Consider the following 18132-nt stretch of genomic DNA (forward strand, 5'->3'; position numbering starts at 1 on the left):
CTCTGCAGGTCATCTGCCTCCACCAGGGACATGGCGTGTCAGCCTAGGCAGGGCGGCCGACTGCCCGATGCCTGCTGCCCCACCAGGCCTGTCCGTGCCTGTCGTCCGTGGTGACCCCCTCCAGCTGTGCCGTGGTGAGGGGGACAGAAGCTGCTTGGATGGTCCTTGGCTGGACTCGTGGGTTCTGAAGGGCTGCTGCCAGCCACCTACCCAGCGGGGCGGGGGGCTTCTGTGTTTCCTTCAGGCCCATGTCCCATGTCTGCACAGCTGATGCTGGGGTCTGGTGCAGCCTGTGGTGCCCACTCCTTGCCTGGCCTCTGGCACGGGGGGCACTCTGTGTCTCTGAACCAAGGCCTGCCCCTCTCTGCTGGGAAGGGTCTGGGGAAGTGGCGTGGACGTGGCGTGGATGTGGCATAGACAGCAGGAGGTGGGGCAGGCCAAGGAGTGGCTCCCCAGCTCCTGGGGGGCTGAGATGGTGCCTGGCCAATTGCTGGGGCACTGCCCCATGTCCGTGCAGCAGATTGGGGTTCTCGGCACCCAGCCACCTCAACCCGGAGAGCTCCCCCTTCCTGTTTACCTGTCCTTCTGGCCAGAGCTGCTCTGTGCTCTTTTAGTGCTGCCCCTCCCCCATTGCAGCTCCTTTCTGGCAGGGCATGGCTGAGAAAGTTCTGGAAGTATTTCTGGTGCCCCTGCTCTGCCCCATGTCCCTCACTGGGTGCCTGGCTCAAGGAGGCAATGGACAGAGCCACGTCCTGAGCTTGGGCTCCCAGCACCAGCCCCATGCCTTCAGGGACCTAACCCTAACCCATGCTGTCTGCTGACCGGTCAGCTGGGAGTAGGAGCATGCTCGTGTAAGGCCAGAGGCCCCCAGTGCCCCCTAGCCGCCTCTGCTGCAGCCTTGGGCTCTGCTGGCCCAGCCTGTGGGGGCCGGGAGGCGTTAGCCCTGCGGTGCTCAGGCAGCCTGCGCTTGTATACATTCACTGTCCCCCTGTCCCGTGATGCCCACGTGGGTGGGGCAGTGTCCCCCTGAGGCCTCTCTCCTCGTGTGTGGACAGCTGTGCTCTCCCTGGGTCCTCACGGGGTCATCCCTCCATGCGTGTCCGTGTCCTGATTCCCTCTTCTCATAAGGACCCCAGTCCCATGGGATCAGGGCCCCCCGGTGACCCCGTGTTAACTTCCAGCACCTCTGTAAAGGCCCCAGCTCCAGATGCGGCCACATCCTGAGGTGCTGGGGGTCAGGACTCCAGCATAGGAATCTGGGGGACACAGTCCATCTGCCACCACCTCAGGGCTGGAGAGTTACTGTTTATTCACTCAGTGTAGGCCCACAGCGGCACATGGAGTGGATTGTCAGGCTTGTTAACCCCAGCCTGGCAGTGAACCCCGCACACCCCCAGCCTGGGTCACGTGATGGAGGGCACCCCGCGGCCTCCACTGGCCGCCAGTTTCTGGCCCTTGACCGTTGAAGGCAGGGAGACAGGGCCTCGATTATGACGGCGCGTGTGGGTATGTGCGCCCCCCCCACCACCTGCCCTCAGATGTGCGGGGGCTCTGGCTGTCCCCCCGTCCTGCTCCCCGCCCTCTTCTGAGATGTCCCCCTACCCGGGCTGCCAGCCTCTGCCTCCCAGCCAGCCGTGCCCCACTGAGAGCTGCCGGTGGGAGGCCAAGGAGGGGGCAGCCCGGCTCCGGCCTGCCTGAGGGCAGGGGGCTGGGGGGAGAGTGGTCTGTGGGCCCAGGGGGTGTGGCGGGACTGTGTGTCAAGGACGAGCTCTTGCCCCCGCCCACCTTGGCCGGAGCAGATGGCAGCTCAGCGGGGCTCCCATGGGTCAGAGCGGGCACAGTGCTGAGGTGGCAGGGCCACAGCTCACGCCCCTCAAGGGCATGTGGAGGTCGGGCTGTGGTCCCACTTGGGTCCTGCCCGGTGGGTGTGTCCCACAGAGAGGGGCTGAGGGGCCTTGGGTGGCAGGACAGGCCTGTGGCCGGCAGGCAGGGTCACTACTACAGCCTCCGGGCATCGGGTGCTGACCAGCCTGAGGATTTTGAAGCAGGCGAGGGGTCACGTCTGCTTCTAGGGCGAGCTGTGGTGTAGGGCTGCCCCAGAGTCACCTCCATCCCAGGCCTCTGCCTGCCTTGCTGTAGAATGGGGCCAGGCCTGGTGCCCTGAGACCAGGCAAGAAACTCTGTGGTCCTGATGGTGGCTCCTCGTGCCCCTCCTCATCCCCCCACGGGCCCCCAGGCGATCGTGGGCTGCAGGTCAAAAGGGCTGATGGTGCGGGCTCCACCGGTGTGCTTTATGTGCCTGTGCAGCGGGATCAGGGTGGATGAAGGTGCCCTTGGCCCCCAGGGATGTTTGAGGGAAGGAACAGGTGCCCCCAGGGGGCCCATCTCCTGCCTGGCTTTCCCCTCCCCTGGGGGTCCCCTTCTGGATCCTGGTAATCTGGGGGCCATACCCTCCACGCCGGGCAGGAGGGGCTGTGCTCCACGCCGTGGTGTGTGGGTGCCCACTGTCCAGGGGTGGGGCGCCTAGGGGGGGCTGGCTTCTGAGCCCTGTGAGGAACCCACAGGGGTCCCAGGAGGGGCTTCTCACTGGCCCAGTGGCAGTCAGGGCTGCTATCCCAACAAGGGATCCTTGAGCCTCAAGCCCCGGACGAGGTGTGGAGGGGCAGACACGCGGCCCTCAGTGCAGTCACTCCCCACAGGCCCCCACGCAGTCAGACTCACGCTTAGGGGACCTTTGCCAAAGTGGGGTCTCAAGCAGAGGACAGTTCCCAGCACAGCACCTTCCCTGGGGTTTGTGTCACAGTGAGCTTAGCCCCAGCTGACGGGGATCATGGGGGACATCCCCCCCTCTACAAGAGGGGAGTTGAGCCTGGGGAGGGGGTCACACCCCCCTAGGTCAGTCCCGGGGTCAGAGCTGCAGTCCAAGAAAGGACAGCAGCTCCTGGTGAGAACAAAGGACACACACAGAGCGGGGTGATGGGCGCTGGCCCGTCTGCCAGCATGAGCCCCCCCAGTGTGGCCTGAGCACTCTCCCCACACCTGGCGTGAGCCCTCCTGCACCCGAGTGCCTCCCCACCCCTGTAACACCAACAGGGAGGCGCCCCTCAGGCCCCTATGGGTCTCACTCCACTTCCTTTGCCCATGGCCTGATTCTTCCAGGCAGTCCTCCTGGCCCGCAGAGGAGGGCTAACATGTGTGCCCCTCTCGAGGCCACACCTCTTTGATCCATGAGCCAGACGGAAGCGCTTAGCAAGGCTCTAGATTGATGCCTTTGTTTGTGGGGTGGGCTCTGATCCAGCACTCTAGAAATGCAGTTCACCGAGATGCACACTGTGGCCATCCCCCCCAGGAACTTGCAGCAACAGACCCTGTTCCCCATGCAGGTGACGATGGGCCAGGTGTGGGGTGCAGGAGAACCCCACAGTCACTCAGGGTGGTCAGCTTTCGCACTGACAGAAGCCCGGGCAGCCTGTTTCAGGGTTGTTTGCCATCCCTGTCTTGGCCTCTCCTGACGCTGAGACCTGGGTCCTTTGTGGCAGGTGTCCCCATTCCCTTCCAGGAAGTGTGTGATCAGCCACCTCACCATCTGCTCCCCCCCAGACAGAGCCAGGAGCCCGTGGTAGGAGCAGGAGGCCAGCTCCCTCAGGCCTGGCATGTGGTCTCCTGGCCTCCGCGAGCCAGGCCTGGGTTCTCTGCCTGCCAAGGGGGCCACAGGGGGCCATGGTCTGCAGTGCGAGTTTCCCACGCAACTTACTAGTTTCTGTTGACCATCCCTGGACACCGCACGGACCTGTCATGACCATGGCCAGGCTCTTCTGCTTGGTCCGGTCAGTTTCCAACTTTGGGGATTCTGGGCAGCCATGAAATCCCCCAGGAGGTGGTGTGGGCCTAGGTGCTGATCTGTACATAGGTCCCCATGCCTGCAAAGTCTTCCTTCCCTGGCAGGCCAAGATGTTCCCCAGGGTCTGGCCTGGCCCCACAAGATCCCCAGCAGCAATCCAGGTGGGCACCTGTTCTTCTGAACCTTTGGGGCCTGTAGCCCCCACCCTGAGGGTCCTCTCCTGCTCCTGCCCAGGGATCCCCCCAGGACCCCAGTGAAAGTAAACCCCAGCTGGAGCACAGCCAGATGGGTCCCTGAAGGGCAGGTCATGCTTGGAAGTCTCCTTGAGAGCCAGGGCACCAGGGGGTCGCGGGCACGCAGCCATTTGGGGACAGACGCTTTTCTGTAAGGCCAGTCCCTGTGGCCCGCCAGCCCCAGACAGCAGCGCTGGGAACCCCACTCCTCCTGGTTGAGGACAGCAGATCCGTGTGAGGCCCTGTGGGCGGGGAGCTGTAGGGTGGACCTCACAGGCACGGCGGCTCTGCCAGCGTCACCGTGTTGCGCCCCGTCTCACTCCAGCAGCCCCTGGCTGGCCTCCCTGGGCTGCCTCTTGGGGTCGACTTCCTGTGGCCCTGGGCCTTCTGTCCAGTTCCGCACCTTGTCTTTGTGCTTCTTTCCTTTTGCTGAGTCCTGCCTCCAAGCACCCAGCTCTTGTCTTGGTCCTGGGCCTCCATGTGCGCCTTGCTTGGCTTAGGTCACGCTTTGTCACAGCACAGCTCTCCAGGTGCCTTCTGTTGTAGCTGGGCTGCTGTTTATTGCCCATGAAAGGCAGTCCTGGGGGAGCCCCGCTGCCTGTCACGGGGGGCCCCTGCGGACCAGGCTCCTCCCACCACCCAAGAAGCGGCTGGCTCACCACCCGCTGGACTCATAGTGTGGGCCTACATCAGGGAGACCCCGCCGTGCCTACCCCCAGCCCGAGAAGACTGGTGCGGGGCCGTTGGGGAAGCCAGGTCAGGGGGCTGCGCCGAGGGGTCTGAGTTGGCAGGGGGTGGGGCATGGTGGCTCTGGCTGCAGCAGGAACGGCAACCAGGAGAGGCCACTGGGCATGTGGGTCCCACCCTTTGTGTTTATCGGGCCCCAGGCCCCTTTGCCAGGGGGAGGTCAGAGGTCTGGGCTGGTGGGGACCCCTCCCGAGGTTGGGGTGCGGACAGGTCCTCAGGCCAGCTCAACGGAGGTCCAGCATGGGTGGCTTAGACTCGACCCAGCCCCCCACATGCTTCTGGTCTTGTGGGGGTGGGGGTCCCAGCAGAGCACGTGGGAGACCTCAGGCCTCACCGTGGAAGGTGAGAAGCCACAGGCTAGTTTCCTTTGAAGTTGGGGGACCCTACGCCCCTCCCGCCCTCCTCGGGGTCCTCCCTCCCTGGCTGTGGTGGGTCCTGCACACACGCACCCTGATTCTTTCTGGCCTTGGAACCCTCTGATCTGAGGCCTTGTCACTTTTGGGGGGAGGTTCCTTTGCACCCCACAAACTCAGCATCGGGGGTGTTCAGTGCATTCAGTCATGCAGCCAGCACCTCAAATTCCACATTTTCCCCACCCAAAAAGAAGCCCTGGACCCTCTTAGCAGCCCCTCGCCCCCCTCCAACTGACCGGTGACCACTGAGCTGCGTTCTGTCTGTTGAGTTTGCCTCTCCTGTGACACTCAGCAGTCCCCGTGAGCATGTGCTCTGCCCCCAAATGCACGTGCCCTCGCTCCGTCCACTTGGACACTTATGGGGCAGAGAGGACACAGCAAGAGGCCCGATCGGGACACGCAGCCCCTTGGTGCCGTCCCACACTTAGCTGCGCAGCCCACAGGTGCTGCTGTCTCAGGGGCCGTCCGTCTGTCGGCATCTCTGTCCTTCCCCCACCCGAGGGAGGACACAAGGCCCCCACCCGCGCAGGCCCAGGGCTGAGGGTCCCAGGCCCCGTCCTGTGCTCCTGCGTCCAGGGTGCACTCATCACCCTCCCACATCCGGGCGTGCCGTGGACACTGCCTATACCGGCGGGGGGTGGTGGCCCCCGAGTCGCGCTGCCCCACCTGTGACAGCCTCGGCGGCCGTGCCTCTCCAGGTGTTCGGGCGGTCTCAAGGACTCCCACACCCATGCCCCGGCCTCCCCCAGGTACATTCAGATGCTGAAGGACCACAGGCCCCGGATCATGTGGGACAGCCAGGCAGCAGAGCATTTCTTCGAGTACAAGAAGTGAGTGTCCGGGAGGAGGCCCTAGGGGAGGGCTGTGCCTGCCCAGGCTGGCCAAGGGCCCCTGGGCCACCAGCTGGAGCACTGCCCCTGAGGGTCGGGCCAGCCCAAGGAGTGGGACCTGTGCAGGGCCTTTTCCAAGGGGACCTGAGACCTCGGCTCGAAGGGGAGGCGGGGCCGGCACTCCCTTCCATTTGGAGTGGAGGATGGCAGGAGAAGCAGAGGCCAGCAGGAGGCAGTAGGCCTCATCCTCTTTTGCAGAAGCCGTGGTGGGAGGCACATCGTCTTCTACCCAACTCTGAAGGTATGCGTGGGCCGGCCTTGATGCTGGGGGTGGGGACAGCAGGTGCAACCCCTCCCCACCATGGCTTTGCCCTTGGTGAGGCGGCGGTGAGCAAGGGTGGTCAGCACGGGGTCTTCCCCGGGGGTGAGAGGTGGGGCTGATGCCGTGGGCCCGCAGTCTGTGCAGGCGCGGCTGGAGCTGGCCCAGGAGCTGGGCGTCGGAGTGTCCATGTGGGAGCTGGGCCAGGGCCTGGACTACTTCTACGACCTGCTCTAGGCTCCACTCGGACGTGTGCTTTCCTGAGCGACGGAGTGACCAGTTCACATGCAAAATACAGACTCTTGTGTTTTCCGTTTCTGCTGTGGTCCTTGAGCGGTGGCCAAGGGGTCGTGGGAGCCAGGCCTCTTCACCAGTGATGTGGGGAGGGGCCGAACTGGCAGGGTTGCCCCGATGACTCAGGCCCCTCCCGGCCAGCCCCCACTGCGGTCAGGCCGGTGGGGGCAGGACTGGGCTCTCTCCCCTGTGGACCCGCAGGCTGTGCTGAGGGGCTCGGCCTCTCACTGCCCATGCTAGCCCGGTCTGCCCGGCGAGGGTGTGGGGGCCGCTGTACAAAGCCCGGCTCAGAGCTGTTCCTGTTCCGCAGAAGGACCCCTGCGAGCCGGTTGGTGCCAGGGGGCTGGGCAGTCGGGTTTTCCCCACGGGTGTAGCCAGGCTCCTGGGATGAAACATGGGGAGAGACTCTGGGATTGCCAGTAGCCAGAGACAGCTGGCTCCCCACCCCCCAGCCACTGAACTCCGTGGGCCTGGGGTCTCTGAGCAGCAGAGCCCCCTCGGTAACCACGCCAGTCGAGGGCCTGGTGCTGTCCACGGAGCCAGAGCCCTGCCAGGCCGGACCCGACTGACTGGTCGGACGCCGTGTGTGAGCTTGTGGCTCTGCCCAAAGCACTGGGGGGTTCCACGCTGCAAGTCCTCGGCTGGAGGCCGTGTTTCCTACCCTCCTTCTGTGGGACATGAAGCGGGAAGAGCTCTAAGGGGCAGTCGTATGTCCTGAGGGGCAGGGCCTGCCAGCGCCCTGTTGGAGCAGCCCCATGGAAGAAGAGTCTGGGCCTGAATAGGACCCGGGTGGGGGGGATGAAGCGAAGCCATCACAAGTCCATGTGTGCACGTGTGTTCACATGTATGCCTGTCTGCTTGTGGGTTGGCACATGGGGGCCACAGCAGGGGGTTCCCTGAGGCCCCACACCAGCCACCCTGGCAACACACAGGAGCGGAGAACGGAGCCGTAGGCACAGGCCAGCACCCCCCTTGTCCCAGCTTCAGAGACGTGGACAGGAGGGGAGCCAGGAGGCCATAGCACTGGGGCTGGGGTGCTGGGCTCTAGTGTGTCTGGAAGCCTGCTCAGGGGTTGGGGGCTCACAGTATGAGGGTGTTCGATGGGGAGCCGGGCAGGTGACAGCCACTGGGTGTGTGTGGGAAGGTGGGACCAGCAAAGGGGGTGGGAGCTGGGAGGGGGGTCCTGAGGTCAGACCCTCAGGGGCACCCACACAGTGAGAACAACGAGCCTGGGAAGCACTCAGAGGCAGCAGGTGGGGGCCTGTGCTGGAGGGCGGGGACCCTGGTGGGCCTGGGCTCCAAGGCTGCTCAGGGGAAGTTGAGTCAGGGCTGGAGTCTGAGGGGTCACAGAGGAGGCTGTGAGCAGAAAGGGTCCCAGGTGTGCACGCCGTTCCCATGGGTCCAGCGAGACCTTGCACGTGGGGTACACAGGAGCAACCAAGTGTGGGACGGGTCTGTCTTCAGTCACACACACTTAGAAACACGAACAGGGGGCCCGGGTCCCAGCAGGAGGGCTCCGTGGACACTGGTGGGGTTACACGGGGACTGCTTTGCTGGATATGTGACCGTTCCTGGTTATCCAGTTTGCTGCTGGTAGGCGAGAAACAGTTTGGTTTGGGGACGTTAACCTCGTGCCCTGAGATCACTACACGTTGGTTCTGGTAGTTTCCGTGGAATGAGGACAGGTGGTGTTGGTGGGCTTGGGGGCACACTGGCAGATGGGTTGTGTCTGTGGCCATGGTCAGTGCTTGGCTATGGGCATCCCCAGGGGGGCCTGCCACACGAGAACAGTGACTCGGGGGGCGGGGGGGGGGACAGAGAGAGGGCAGAGCCTTGGAGCCAGCAGGAAGGAGGGCTGGAAATTGAGAGTTTGGGGGGCCGTGTGCCCCACAGCTAGTGAGACTCCTGGGAGGGGCCCATCCCCCAACCCGAAGCCCCAGACCCATGGCCTTCCTCACACCCCCAGTCCTGTCTCAGGAGAGCCCAGCATTGATAGCCAGTGGTATCTGGTCCACACCTAACAGCCCATTTCCTTTGCAGAATCCTACAGATGAGCAGTTAAGGGGCCAAATTCACCGGAACAGAGAGACCCCTGGGGGCAGGCAAGGCCTTGGGACTAGATGGGGAGGAGGGAGGTGCAGGGCCACCCTGAGGCACCTGTGGCCACTCCCTGTACCTGAATTCATGGAGGTCTGGTGGCTGGTCCCACGCATGGGCAGGAACCCCACTCTAGGCACTGGGCACATATTGGTGGGGGGCTGTCTGGGCACAGCCCCCCCCCCCCAGGGTCAGGGCAGCAACAGACACGGGTGGGGGGCTGTTGTCCACGCACTTTATTAAAGATGCACCCAGAGCCTGCCCTGGCTCCGCTGTGGAATGTGGATGGCGGGGCAGCAGCCCCACCATGAGCACCAGGACCAGCGGTCGGCCCGCCACCCCCACCCCCACCCGGGAATGACCCCCAGCCAGGGGGGAGAACACTGCTCTGGAGAATACATGGATATGAAAAGCGCAAGAAGCCCCTCCCGCCCCCAGCCCTGCCCGTGTTGCCAGCGCTCAGCCACCCCCTCCGGCGCAGTGTGTCACAGGGCTGGCTGAGTCCCGCAGCAGGAGAGGCAGGTGGGGACGCGGTCCTCTCCCCGTGGGCCGCATCCTGTGGCGGCTAGGCAGAGGCGGCAGGCAGCGGGCGGCCTACGCACAGTACGTATCCGCCTTCACCACCTGACAGTACATGGTCATAGCGAAGGTCAGACCCAAGATCTGTGGGGACACAAGGGGCTGGGCAGGACTGGTCCAGGAGACCACGAGCACAGAGGGGTCCTGCCCACAGACCCCACCCCCAGCTTCCTCCCTGGATGCCTGTACCCCACTTCTCCGGGGATGCCTCCCCCAACCCTGGCAATTCAGGTCCCACCCCAGCCACGTCCCCGAGCCTCGGCACAGGGGGCACCCTGGGGACTCCTAGGGCTCGGCCCCCGGACCTCTCCGCATGGCCACTGTGTTCTGCTGGTGGCTTCAGGGCCCATCTGCCCCCTCCCTCCCTGCCCGTCATCCCACCGTGATCACCTCCACAGTGTGTGCGATCTGGCTGTGACCCCCATCTGTCTCTGCACCCCAGGAACAGGGGCTGCCCTGACGTCCACTTTACTGACACCCTGGCCTCAAGCTCCCCCAGGGCGCCGACACTCGGGAGGACTTCCACTGGGGCTGGGAAGCCAGGATCGGGGCACCAGGTCCCTGTGCTGGCAGTCCCGTGACGAGCACCCGCCCCAGCTGCCAGGCTTGGGCCGCAGGAACAAGGCGGGCCTGCCTGTCGAAGATCACCTCCCCACGGAGCGGCCCGAGCATCCCTCACACCCCACCTCTGCTCAGCCACGGGGGCTCAGGGCGCCGCCCCCAGGTGCTGGTGAGCTAGGGTGCTAGGTCGGAGGCCGGGCCGGGTCCAGGTGGCTCCTGAGGCAGGCCCTGCCCGGCATACCTGTACCAGTGCCGTGCACAGCCCAAAGATGCCCACAGCCAGAAGGTTCTCCTGGAGCCACATCTTCACGGTCTCGTAACATGGCTGGAGGAAGAGCACGCATCACAGGGGCCACGAGGCCAGCCCTCCTCCACCCCCAGTCCCCCGGGGGGCCAGGATGCATGGGAAGGGTAGGTGCTCACCGCCTTCCACCAGGTGCCAGGTGCGTGAAGACCACAGCTCTCACTGAACTCCAGGCAGCAGGAGTCGGGCACACGAGTGGCGTTATAGACCTCGAACCAGTCGGTGTAGTTGGAGACCCCACAGCAGCGAAACTACAGACAGGCGCAGGGGCTGGGATGGTTGGGGAGCAGGCCGGTGGGCCCTGCCCCCCCCCACGGCACACCCCCATCCCCTCTGCCTACACACACACACACCCAGACTCACGTCAGTCTGGATGATGCTCCAGGCGTTGGTGAGGCCCACATTGCCTGGGGTACCATACAGGTGCAGGCCCTTCTTCAGGTCCCGCTGGGCATACCTGTCGATCTGCAGGTGCAGTGGTGTCAGCAGGGCCACTCCCATAGCCAGCTCCGACTGCCTCATCCAGACCCCACAGGCACCTGTGCCCACTGTCCCCCTCCTTGGAGTCCCCTCCTCCCAGAAGCCCCCATCCCTGTGCCCAGGACTCTGCTCCTGCCCATGCCCACCCCTGGGCACTCTGTGGTGCGGAACACCGGCTGGCACTAGAGTCAGGCACCTCAGCTTCACGTACAGAGACAGACGGACAAGTACAGAAATACCGAGAGCGGTCTGTACACACGGGTCGTGAGTACACACGGCTCCGTCTGTCGGCTCAGGGGCCCAGAAGCTACGACGCCCCAGTGGCGAGGAGCACGCCGGCCCCCGGAACTTGGTTCCAGACCATCCTCTGGTGAAGGAACCAGGGCTCCTGGAGAAAAGGCTGATTCCAGGGCTGGGGCAGGAGATGCCAAGCTGGGTCTGGGGGGTCGTTCAGCGCCAGAAAGCGCACCGAGGGGAGGATGCCAAAGGGACCCAGGAGCCAAGCGAGAGCTCCCAACGGGCAAAGGCACAAAAATGTGAGCAAAATAAGGAACGCAGGTCTAGGGTATAGCCCAGAATATAAAACACGTGTAAAGGAGCTGTCAGTAACGTGAGTGAGTAAAGGGGGTGGGGGATTTTCCCTGCCCAGCAGACAAGCAGTCCAGGACGGCAGGAGCTCAGCACAGCCAGGGCACAGCGCTGCTCGCCTGCGCCCCCACTTCCCAGAGGGTCAGAAACTTCCCCGAGCCTCCAGGCCTGGACTCTGGGGGCTGCAGTTAAAGCCGGGTCCCCCAGTGACTGGATGGCAGGGGCTGCTGTCCACCCACACTGAGTGTGGGGCTTGTGAACGCCATTCCCAGCCGTGCCCGCACCCTTGTCACCCACAGCGCTGTGGCCCCTCTCCGGGCGGTGAGATCAGAGCCCACACCGGAAGCCGGGGAGGGCAGGGGTGACTGAACCTTGTCAGTGTAGGCGAAGAACAGGACGGTGACGGTGGCCTCCAGCAGGAACACCAGCAGCAGCAGCACGAAGAACTAGAGAGGAGACCCGGCCTCAGTGACCACCCCCGACCCCAGGCTGCCCCCCAGCCCGGGAGGCCTCCCAAGGGCGGGGCCGCAAACCTCAGACAGAAGCCCCAGTGTCCGCGGGGCCGTCCCCCGGAGACCGGCGTGCCCCGCCTCGTGCTCCCCCACCTCCCTTGGACCCCTCCCCTCTCTGTCTCAGGGCTCTGCTCTTGCTCGACGGACCGGGGAGCACAAGCCTCACACCTGCCAGCACACACGTGTGCTTTGTGCCTGTGTCCCTGTGGGCAGGGCGTGGGTCGGACCGCGATGACCCCAAACCCTGGGGGTCACAGCCATCAGAGCAGCCAGGGGTGGCCAGCAGCCACTCAGGAAAGGCCAAGGTGAGGGGACAGCCACCAGGAGCCTGAGAGGCCCCACCTGACTGCACCAACCTTGCCTGCTGGCTGGCAGCCCCCCACTCGAGCACCCCCAGAGGCACAGCCCTGACCCTGGCTGGAGAAGCCCCCGGCCAGCGGAGCAGCAGAGACGCGTGCACACTTCCTTTCCCGCAGACAGGAATGGGGCCAGGGCGGGGGGAGCGAGCCCTGTCCTCTCCTGGGGCCCCCGATCCGGCCCAGGACTCAGGGCCCACACTGCCCCCAGCAGGCCCCAGGCTCTGGACCCCCAGGTCACCCTGTGGGGAAGGCTGGAGTGCAGCTTCCTGCCCCAGGGCAGCTGGGGACCCAGCCACGCCCCCACCTGCGGCTCCAAGGGATGGGGCGGCCTCTGATGGGAGTGTCCGGACGTGCTCCACACCTGGGAGAGCTGAAGACGGGGGACGTGCCCTCCGGGGCCCCACCCTGGGCAAGGGCTCCTCAGACAAGAGCAATCTGAAGGGGTGATTCAGGACTTGAAGCTGCCGGAGGCCTTTGCCAGACATATTAATAGGCAAGGATCCTTCCCCTTCTCAATGATCTGTGATTAATGTTCCCAAAGACGAGAACATCCTGCCTGTGACCCTGTCCCCAAGGCAGAGGGGGGGACTGGGAGCCTCTCAACACCGGGTCCTGGGACAGGAGCGGGGGAGGGGTCGCAGAAAGGGTGGTTCAGAGCAGGCCCGGTACGGCTCCTGTGTGCACGTGTGTGGGGGTGTCTCTGTCCCGTCAAGGGAGGCCTCCAGGACGGGCTGAGCGGGCAGCCCCCAGCACCCGACCCCCCTAGCCCCAGGCTGGTCTGGGAGGCCCCAGCAAGGCCCCCAGGGGCTGCCACAGGCCACGGCTGTGAGCTGTTGTGGCCCTCGAAGCGGCACAGAGCTGGAGCAGCAGCCCCAGAGGTGGAGCCCACCCGTGGGGGGCACTCGCGGTGAGCAGGGGGCACTCACGGTAAGCAGGAGGCACTTGTTCTCCTTGATGGCCCCGATGCAGCCCACGAAGCCAATGGCCATGACGAAGGTGCCGGTAACGATAAGCAGGTTGGCGGCCGACAGGGACGGGAAGGAGGAGGACAGGGTGGCGAAGTTCCCCTGGGTGGCAGCCAGCCAGATTCCAACACCAAGGATGCCGCAGCCCCCCAGCTAGAACCACCAGGGTGGGGGGAGAGAGCAGTGAGGCAGCCTCCCAGACCCCCCCAGCCGGGCTACAGTCTCCCCAGACCCCTGTGGCCATCCCGTGGGCCCCGTGCACCCTCACCCGCCCTGCTGACTTCCCAGGGCCACTCACCCCCCCCAGTCTTGTCCCAGCGCCCAGCCAGTTCCCCCACACCCCCGATCCATAGCCACAGTAATGGGTGGGGACGCCAGGTCTGCCCCCAAGGCAGTGGGGAAGTGTCTGAGGACACTCTCCACTCGGGTCACAAATGGGTGCCTGCCCCGTCCCAGTGACATGGTGAGGCAGCCTGGGCAGGGTGCCCCAGGGGCCCCCCAAACACCACCCGTCCAGGAATCATCCTCCTCTTCCCCAGAGCCTGGCCTGTACCTGCCCCCACAGCCTCTCTGGATCTGAGCAGTCAGGGAGATGACCCCTGGTGTCCCCAGCTGTCCCCTTCTAAGTACAAGCCCAAGAGCACTCCCCTGGCCCCGGGGTGGATGCCAGCACGGGAGCACCCATGCCTGGCCCTCGTTGCCCCTTCCTCTCAACCACAGGAACCTGTCTGAATTTAACAGTTGCTCCTTATTACAAACACAATTAAAATGAGAGGAAGAAAGGGGAGAAGGCCCTCGGCCTCTCCTGGTGACAGGGACATGCAGCCCTGGGGGAGCAGGGGTGGGCCAGGGCTCTGGCAGTCTCAGGAATAAACAAGAGAATGTTCCAGGTGCCGGCTGGGGGCGGTAAGCCCCACAAACACTGACCAGCACCTGGTCCCCCGAAACCTGGGCTTCAATGAGACCACTCGGCGACCAATGCCTGCAGGGCTCTGGGGAAAGCCAGGCAGCCCCGGGGACCCCTCCCCACTCCTTGCCTTCTGGCCCGGCCCCCATGGCCTCAGCCCCCAGGGCGCTCCTAGGCGTGACACCCAGCCCTTGGAGTGATCACCCCGCATGCACAGGACAGGCTAGGGCACAGACTCCAGGGTATACTGCATCTACCTGGGGCCACCACAAGCCCTGCTTCACCCACAAAAGCTTCCGGAGCCTACAAGGCCAGACTCCCACCCCATTTCCCAGACCAGTAAACTGATGCTGGGAAATGAGCCAGTCAGAGGCAGAGCCAAGGGGAGGCAGGACCATCCACACCCGATGCTTCCCCAACAAGTGGCCTGGCTCCCCAAGCCTGGCAGGAACCCCATGACTCAGCAGACCCCACAGGCTCTGAGACCCCTGCCCAAGAAGGCCTCACCTTCCCATGTGCACCTGCTCGCCCCTTCCCCCACCAGCAGGTCAGCCTGGCCCTGGGGTGGGAGTGGGGCCAGCATGCATTAAGCCAGGCTGGCAGGAGACTACAATTATTGGGGGGGGGGGGGAGACGCACTCCCAGCCCAAGAGCAGCAGGGGCCACGGCTCCCCGGGTGTGGGCAGACACCGGGGGCTCCGGCCCAGGCCTACCAGCATCTGGGATCCCTCTGGGGCTTGCCAAGGGCTGAGTGGGGCAAGAGGGCCCCCAGCTGAAATGTCCCCCACCCTCCAGTGTGTGTGGGGGGGTCCGTCAGCTCAGGGTGAACATGCGGGTCCTCTCTGACTCGCCTGCCCCTCTTGCACCTTCCACAGAAGCAAGAACTTTGGTCTAAAAGTCAAAAACAACACCTCTTCTGAACGCTGCTGGCTCAGGGCAGGATCCAGGAAGCTGGGGTCGTCCTGCTTGCTTGAGCCCCTCCCCAGAGTAGGGTGGGGGTCTGCAGTCAGGCAAGGGGCAGGGAGAGGGCAGGGTACCAGGTTAGGGGTACTGACCAGATGGCCCTGGAGGTTCCCAGAGGGCCCACCATGGACGGCCTCCCGTGAGGCCACCTCCATGCAGTGATCAAACCCAGGGCCATGACGAGGCTCCAGAGGCCAGGGGCCAGGGGAGGCTGCCCAGACAAGGCTCAGAGGTGGGAGGGCAGCAGGGGGACCCACCCGGAGGAGTGGCTCAGACTGCCTCTTCTGCACCCAGTGTGAGGAGCCAGCTGCCCAGGGCGGGGGGGACACAGACACAGGGTGACGTCTGCACCCCAGAGCTGGGCTTGGGCACAACCCCGGGGCAGTTATGGAGATGGGGAGTGTCCCCCCACCTGCAGGATGGAGGCAGCCCCCCCCTCCCCCAGCAGCGCTGGCGCTGTCTGACGTGCTGACCCCAGGCAGGGCCGCTGAGGGGACACCCAGCACCTCTGCGCACCCTGCGCCCGCCTGTGGGAGGCACCACTCCACACCATGGGGCACAGAAGAGGCTGGGACAGGCTCTGGCTCCTTCGATCCTCCCGCCCAACCTGCAGATGAGAAACTGGGAGCCGAGGGCTTTCTGGAGCTGTGCCCTCCGTTGCGCCTGCAGGGACACCGGGCACCGTGTCCCCACAGCGTGCCCAGTGCCTCTGGGATCTCCAAAGCCCAAGGGAAGGTTGAAGCTGGGGGCACCCAGTGAGGTGCTGCGCACAAAAGGGACACCGCGGCCGGGGACCAGGGAGGGACTGGGGTCAGGGAGGGCGTGAGGGTAGCCCCCTCACCTCCCTGTGGAGGAGGACACAGTGACCGGCCGCCATGCCCAGGCTCACACCAGCTTGTCCCTCACTGAACCACACAGCCCCCACTCGGAGCGAGTCACGTCTCCGAGCTGAGCCCCCAGGATGGGGCCTCAGGGGGTGGGGCTGCCTCCTGCAGCAGGTCCCCGAGCAGAGGAGAGAATGACTCGTTCTTCACAACCCCACTGCCCGCCTTCAAGGACGTCGGCGGACGGCTCCTGTCAGCAGGAAAATGAGCCTTCTGAGCTCCCTCGCCCCATGGGGACACACGGAAGGGCATGGAGAGGACACGGGGAACAGAGCAGCTGTGGTAGGTTGGCCGGCCCAGGTCCCGGGAGACCCAGGAGGGGGGTCCTCACCCCAGCACTGGTGGAAACGGATTTCCTTAATTAACTCTGCACACATCATCCCACCTCCACCCTGAGATGGCAGGAGAGACCCACACTGTGACACACACACCCCACACTGCCACGGACACCCCTCACGGTCACCGCGTCACACGCCCCGCTGCCACGGACACCCCTCACCGTCACCGCGTCACATGCCCCCGCTGCCACGGGCACCCCTCACCGTCACCGCGTCACACGCCCCCGCTGCCACAGGCACCTCTCAGCATCAGTGTCACACACAGGCTCAATGTCACAGACATGCTGCCCTATAACCTGTCATGCCCGCAAGCCCCAAGGCCCTCCGTGTTCAAGCATGTCTGCATAGACCAATCACCAAAAACTCGGACACACACATTAACAGAATGCACACACACAGTTAATAAAATTACCTGTAATTTTGAAAATGTTTCTGCGTATGCAGCTTTTAAAACATTTTGGCAGGAAAATTACAGCCTCCAAGTGCAGGAAAAAAACAAGGCCCATTAAACTCAGACACAGAACATCAAACACAGGGCTAGTGGGGCTGAGGTCCCTGGGAGGCTGGGACCCTACCCCAATCCCACGGATGTCCAGCCTCACTCTCTCACTGCCTGGGGCACTGGCTGGACTCTCCTCCCAGCCACACAGGAGCCCAGCTGGGTCCCAGGAGCAGACTCCATGACAGCCTGAGAGAGGGGCCCAGGCCTCCTGCTGGGGACCCCATCCCTGCCCTGCCATCCGCTGTGGCCTCACTGACTCCCTCTGGTGTACCTCGAGCACATGCCCTATCTTCTGCCCTCACCTGTTACCAGCCCCAGCCCAGTGCCTGGCTTGTACTTCCCCCGACGGCCCCCTGACATTCCTGCTGTCCTTTTTCTTGTCTGTGCATTTTTCGGGTTGGCCTAGGGCTGGGGATATAGGGACCACATGGTCTGAGATACCACCCCCGCCCCCAGGCCCATGAAGCGGCAGGTATCAGGTGGCTCTCTGCCACTGCCCCTCCGGCCAGCAGATGGCAGGACAGCTGGCCATGTCCTTGGAACACAGTGGAGGGCTGGGTGCCCGCGGGGGCCAAGCCTGTGCCCAGAAGCCCCTTGCCTGGCAGCCAGCACAGCCTTGGGGTGGGGGCTGGGCATGGCAAGGTGTTTCACCCCACCCAGCCGAGAACAGCCACGAAGGGACCCCATCAATACAAGTTCAGGAATGGCAAAATTTGTCCACCGTGCCAGAAATCATGTCTGCAGCTGCCCCAAGGCAGGAATCAGGGAGACTGAGCGAAGGGGCTTGAGATACCAGATATTGTCACCCTGGGTGACAGTTGTCTGCCGTTGATGTTCTTAAACTCCGGCAAGCCCCCGTGCCATCATCAGCCCGTTCACTCACCCCCAAGGCTTGGACACAAGGAGACCAGCCCCACTGACTGAGGACCCCTGAAGCCAGTGTGCACGGGGGAGGGACCGGGCAGAGGAGCAGAAGAGCCCTGGCCAGCAGCTTCAGGAGGTTCAAGTCCACCCTCCAGGGCAAGGAGGGGCTCATGGACCACAAGAGACATCCAGGGGACAGAAAAGAACCACAGCAGCAGAGACGCCTGGCTGGCTCAGTCAGTGGAACACGAGACCCTCGATCTCGGGGTCGTGAGTCGTCCCCCCTCCCCCGCCACCCCGTCGCAGAGAGTCCCGCACAAGAAACTCAGCAGCACTGCTTGGGGGAGGGGAGGGAGAGGCCATCGCCAGATACCTCGGGCAGCCAGGGGGAAGACAAAGCCCCATCCGTAGGCAGCAGGACAGGGCCGCAGACGGGAAGGTGCAGCTGGGACATGGACCACCTGGCCTCCGAGGGGCCCTCTCCAGCCCTGAATGGCCGAGGCCACATCTCTCTGCCCCACACAGAGCCCATCCACCCCTGCTTTCTATACG

General features: G+C 64.4%; 2 protein-coding genes across 13 annotated transcripts in view; one reads left to right on the forward strand and one right to left on the reverse strand.

Moving 5' to 3' along the window:
• CHID1 (chitinase domain containing 1) overlaps positions 1–6695 on the forward strand; it is a 27721-nt gene extending 21026 nt beyond the window's left edge. For both annotated transcript variants that reach the window (XM_040639696.1, XM_040639695.1), the window contains 3 exons: positions 5984–6064; positions 6323–6365; positions 6522–6695. In XM_040639696.1, coding sequence (XP_040495630.1) covers positions 5984–6064; positions 6323–6365; positions 6522–6620 — 223 coding nt within the window. In that variant the 3' untranslated portion in view covers positions 6621–6695. The remainder of the gene's footprint in view (positions 1–5983; positions 6065–6322; positions 6366–6521) is intronic.
• Positions 6696–8995: 2300 nt separating this feature from the next.
• The window catches only part of TSPAN4 (tetraspanin 4), a 26969-nt gene continuing 17832 nt past the window's right edge, over positions 8996–18132 (reverse strand). For 9 of the 11 annotated variants that reach the window (XM_040639703.1, XM_040639701.1, XM_040639702.1 and 6 more), the window contains 6 exons: positions 13084–13275; positions 11571–11732; positions 10582–10683; positions 10338–10469; positions 10156–10239; positions 8996–9437 (listed from right to left, as the gene is read on the reverse strand). In XM_040639703.1, coding sequence (XP_040495637.1) covers positions 9369–9437; positions 10156–10239; positions 10338–10469; positions 10582–10683; positions 11571–11732; positions 13084–13275 — 741 coding nt within the window. In that variant the 3' untranslated portion in view covers positions 8996–9368. The remainder of the gene's footprint in view (positions 9438–10155; positions 10240–10337; positions 10470–10581; positions 10684–11570; positions 11733–13083; positions 13276–18132) is intronic. The other 2 variants (XM_040639698.1, XM_008699676.2) reach the window with 1 other exon arrangement.

Source organism: Ursus maritimus, unplaced genomic scaffold, assembly GCF_017311325.1.
Source record: "Ursus maritimus isolate PB19 unplaced genomic scaffold, ASM1731132v1 scaffold_23, whole genome shotgun sequence".
NCBI classification, from domain to species: domain Eukaryota; kingdom Metazoa; phylum Chordata; class Mammalia; order Carnivora; family Ursidae; genus Ursus; species Ursus maritimus.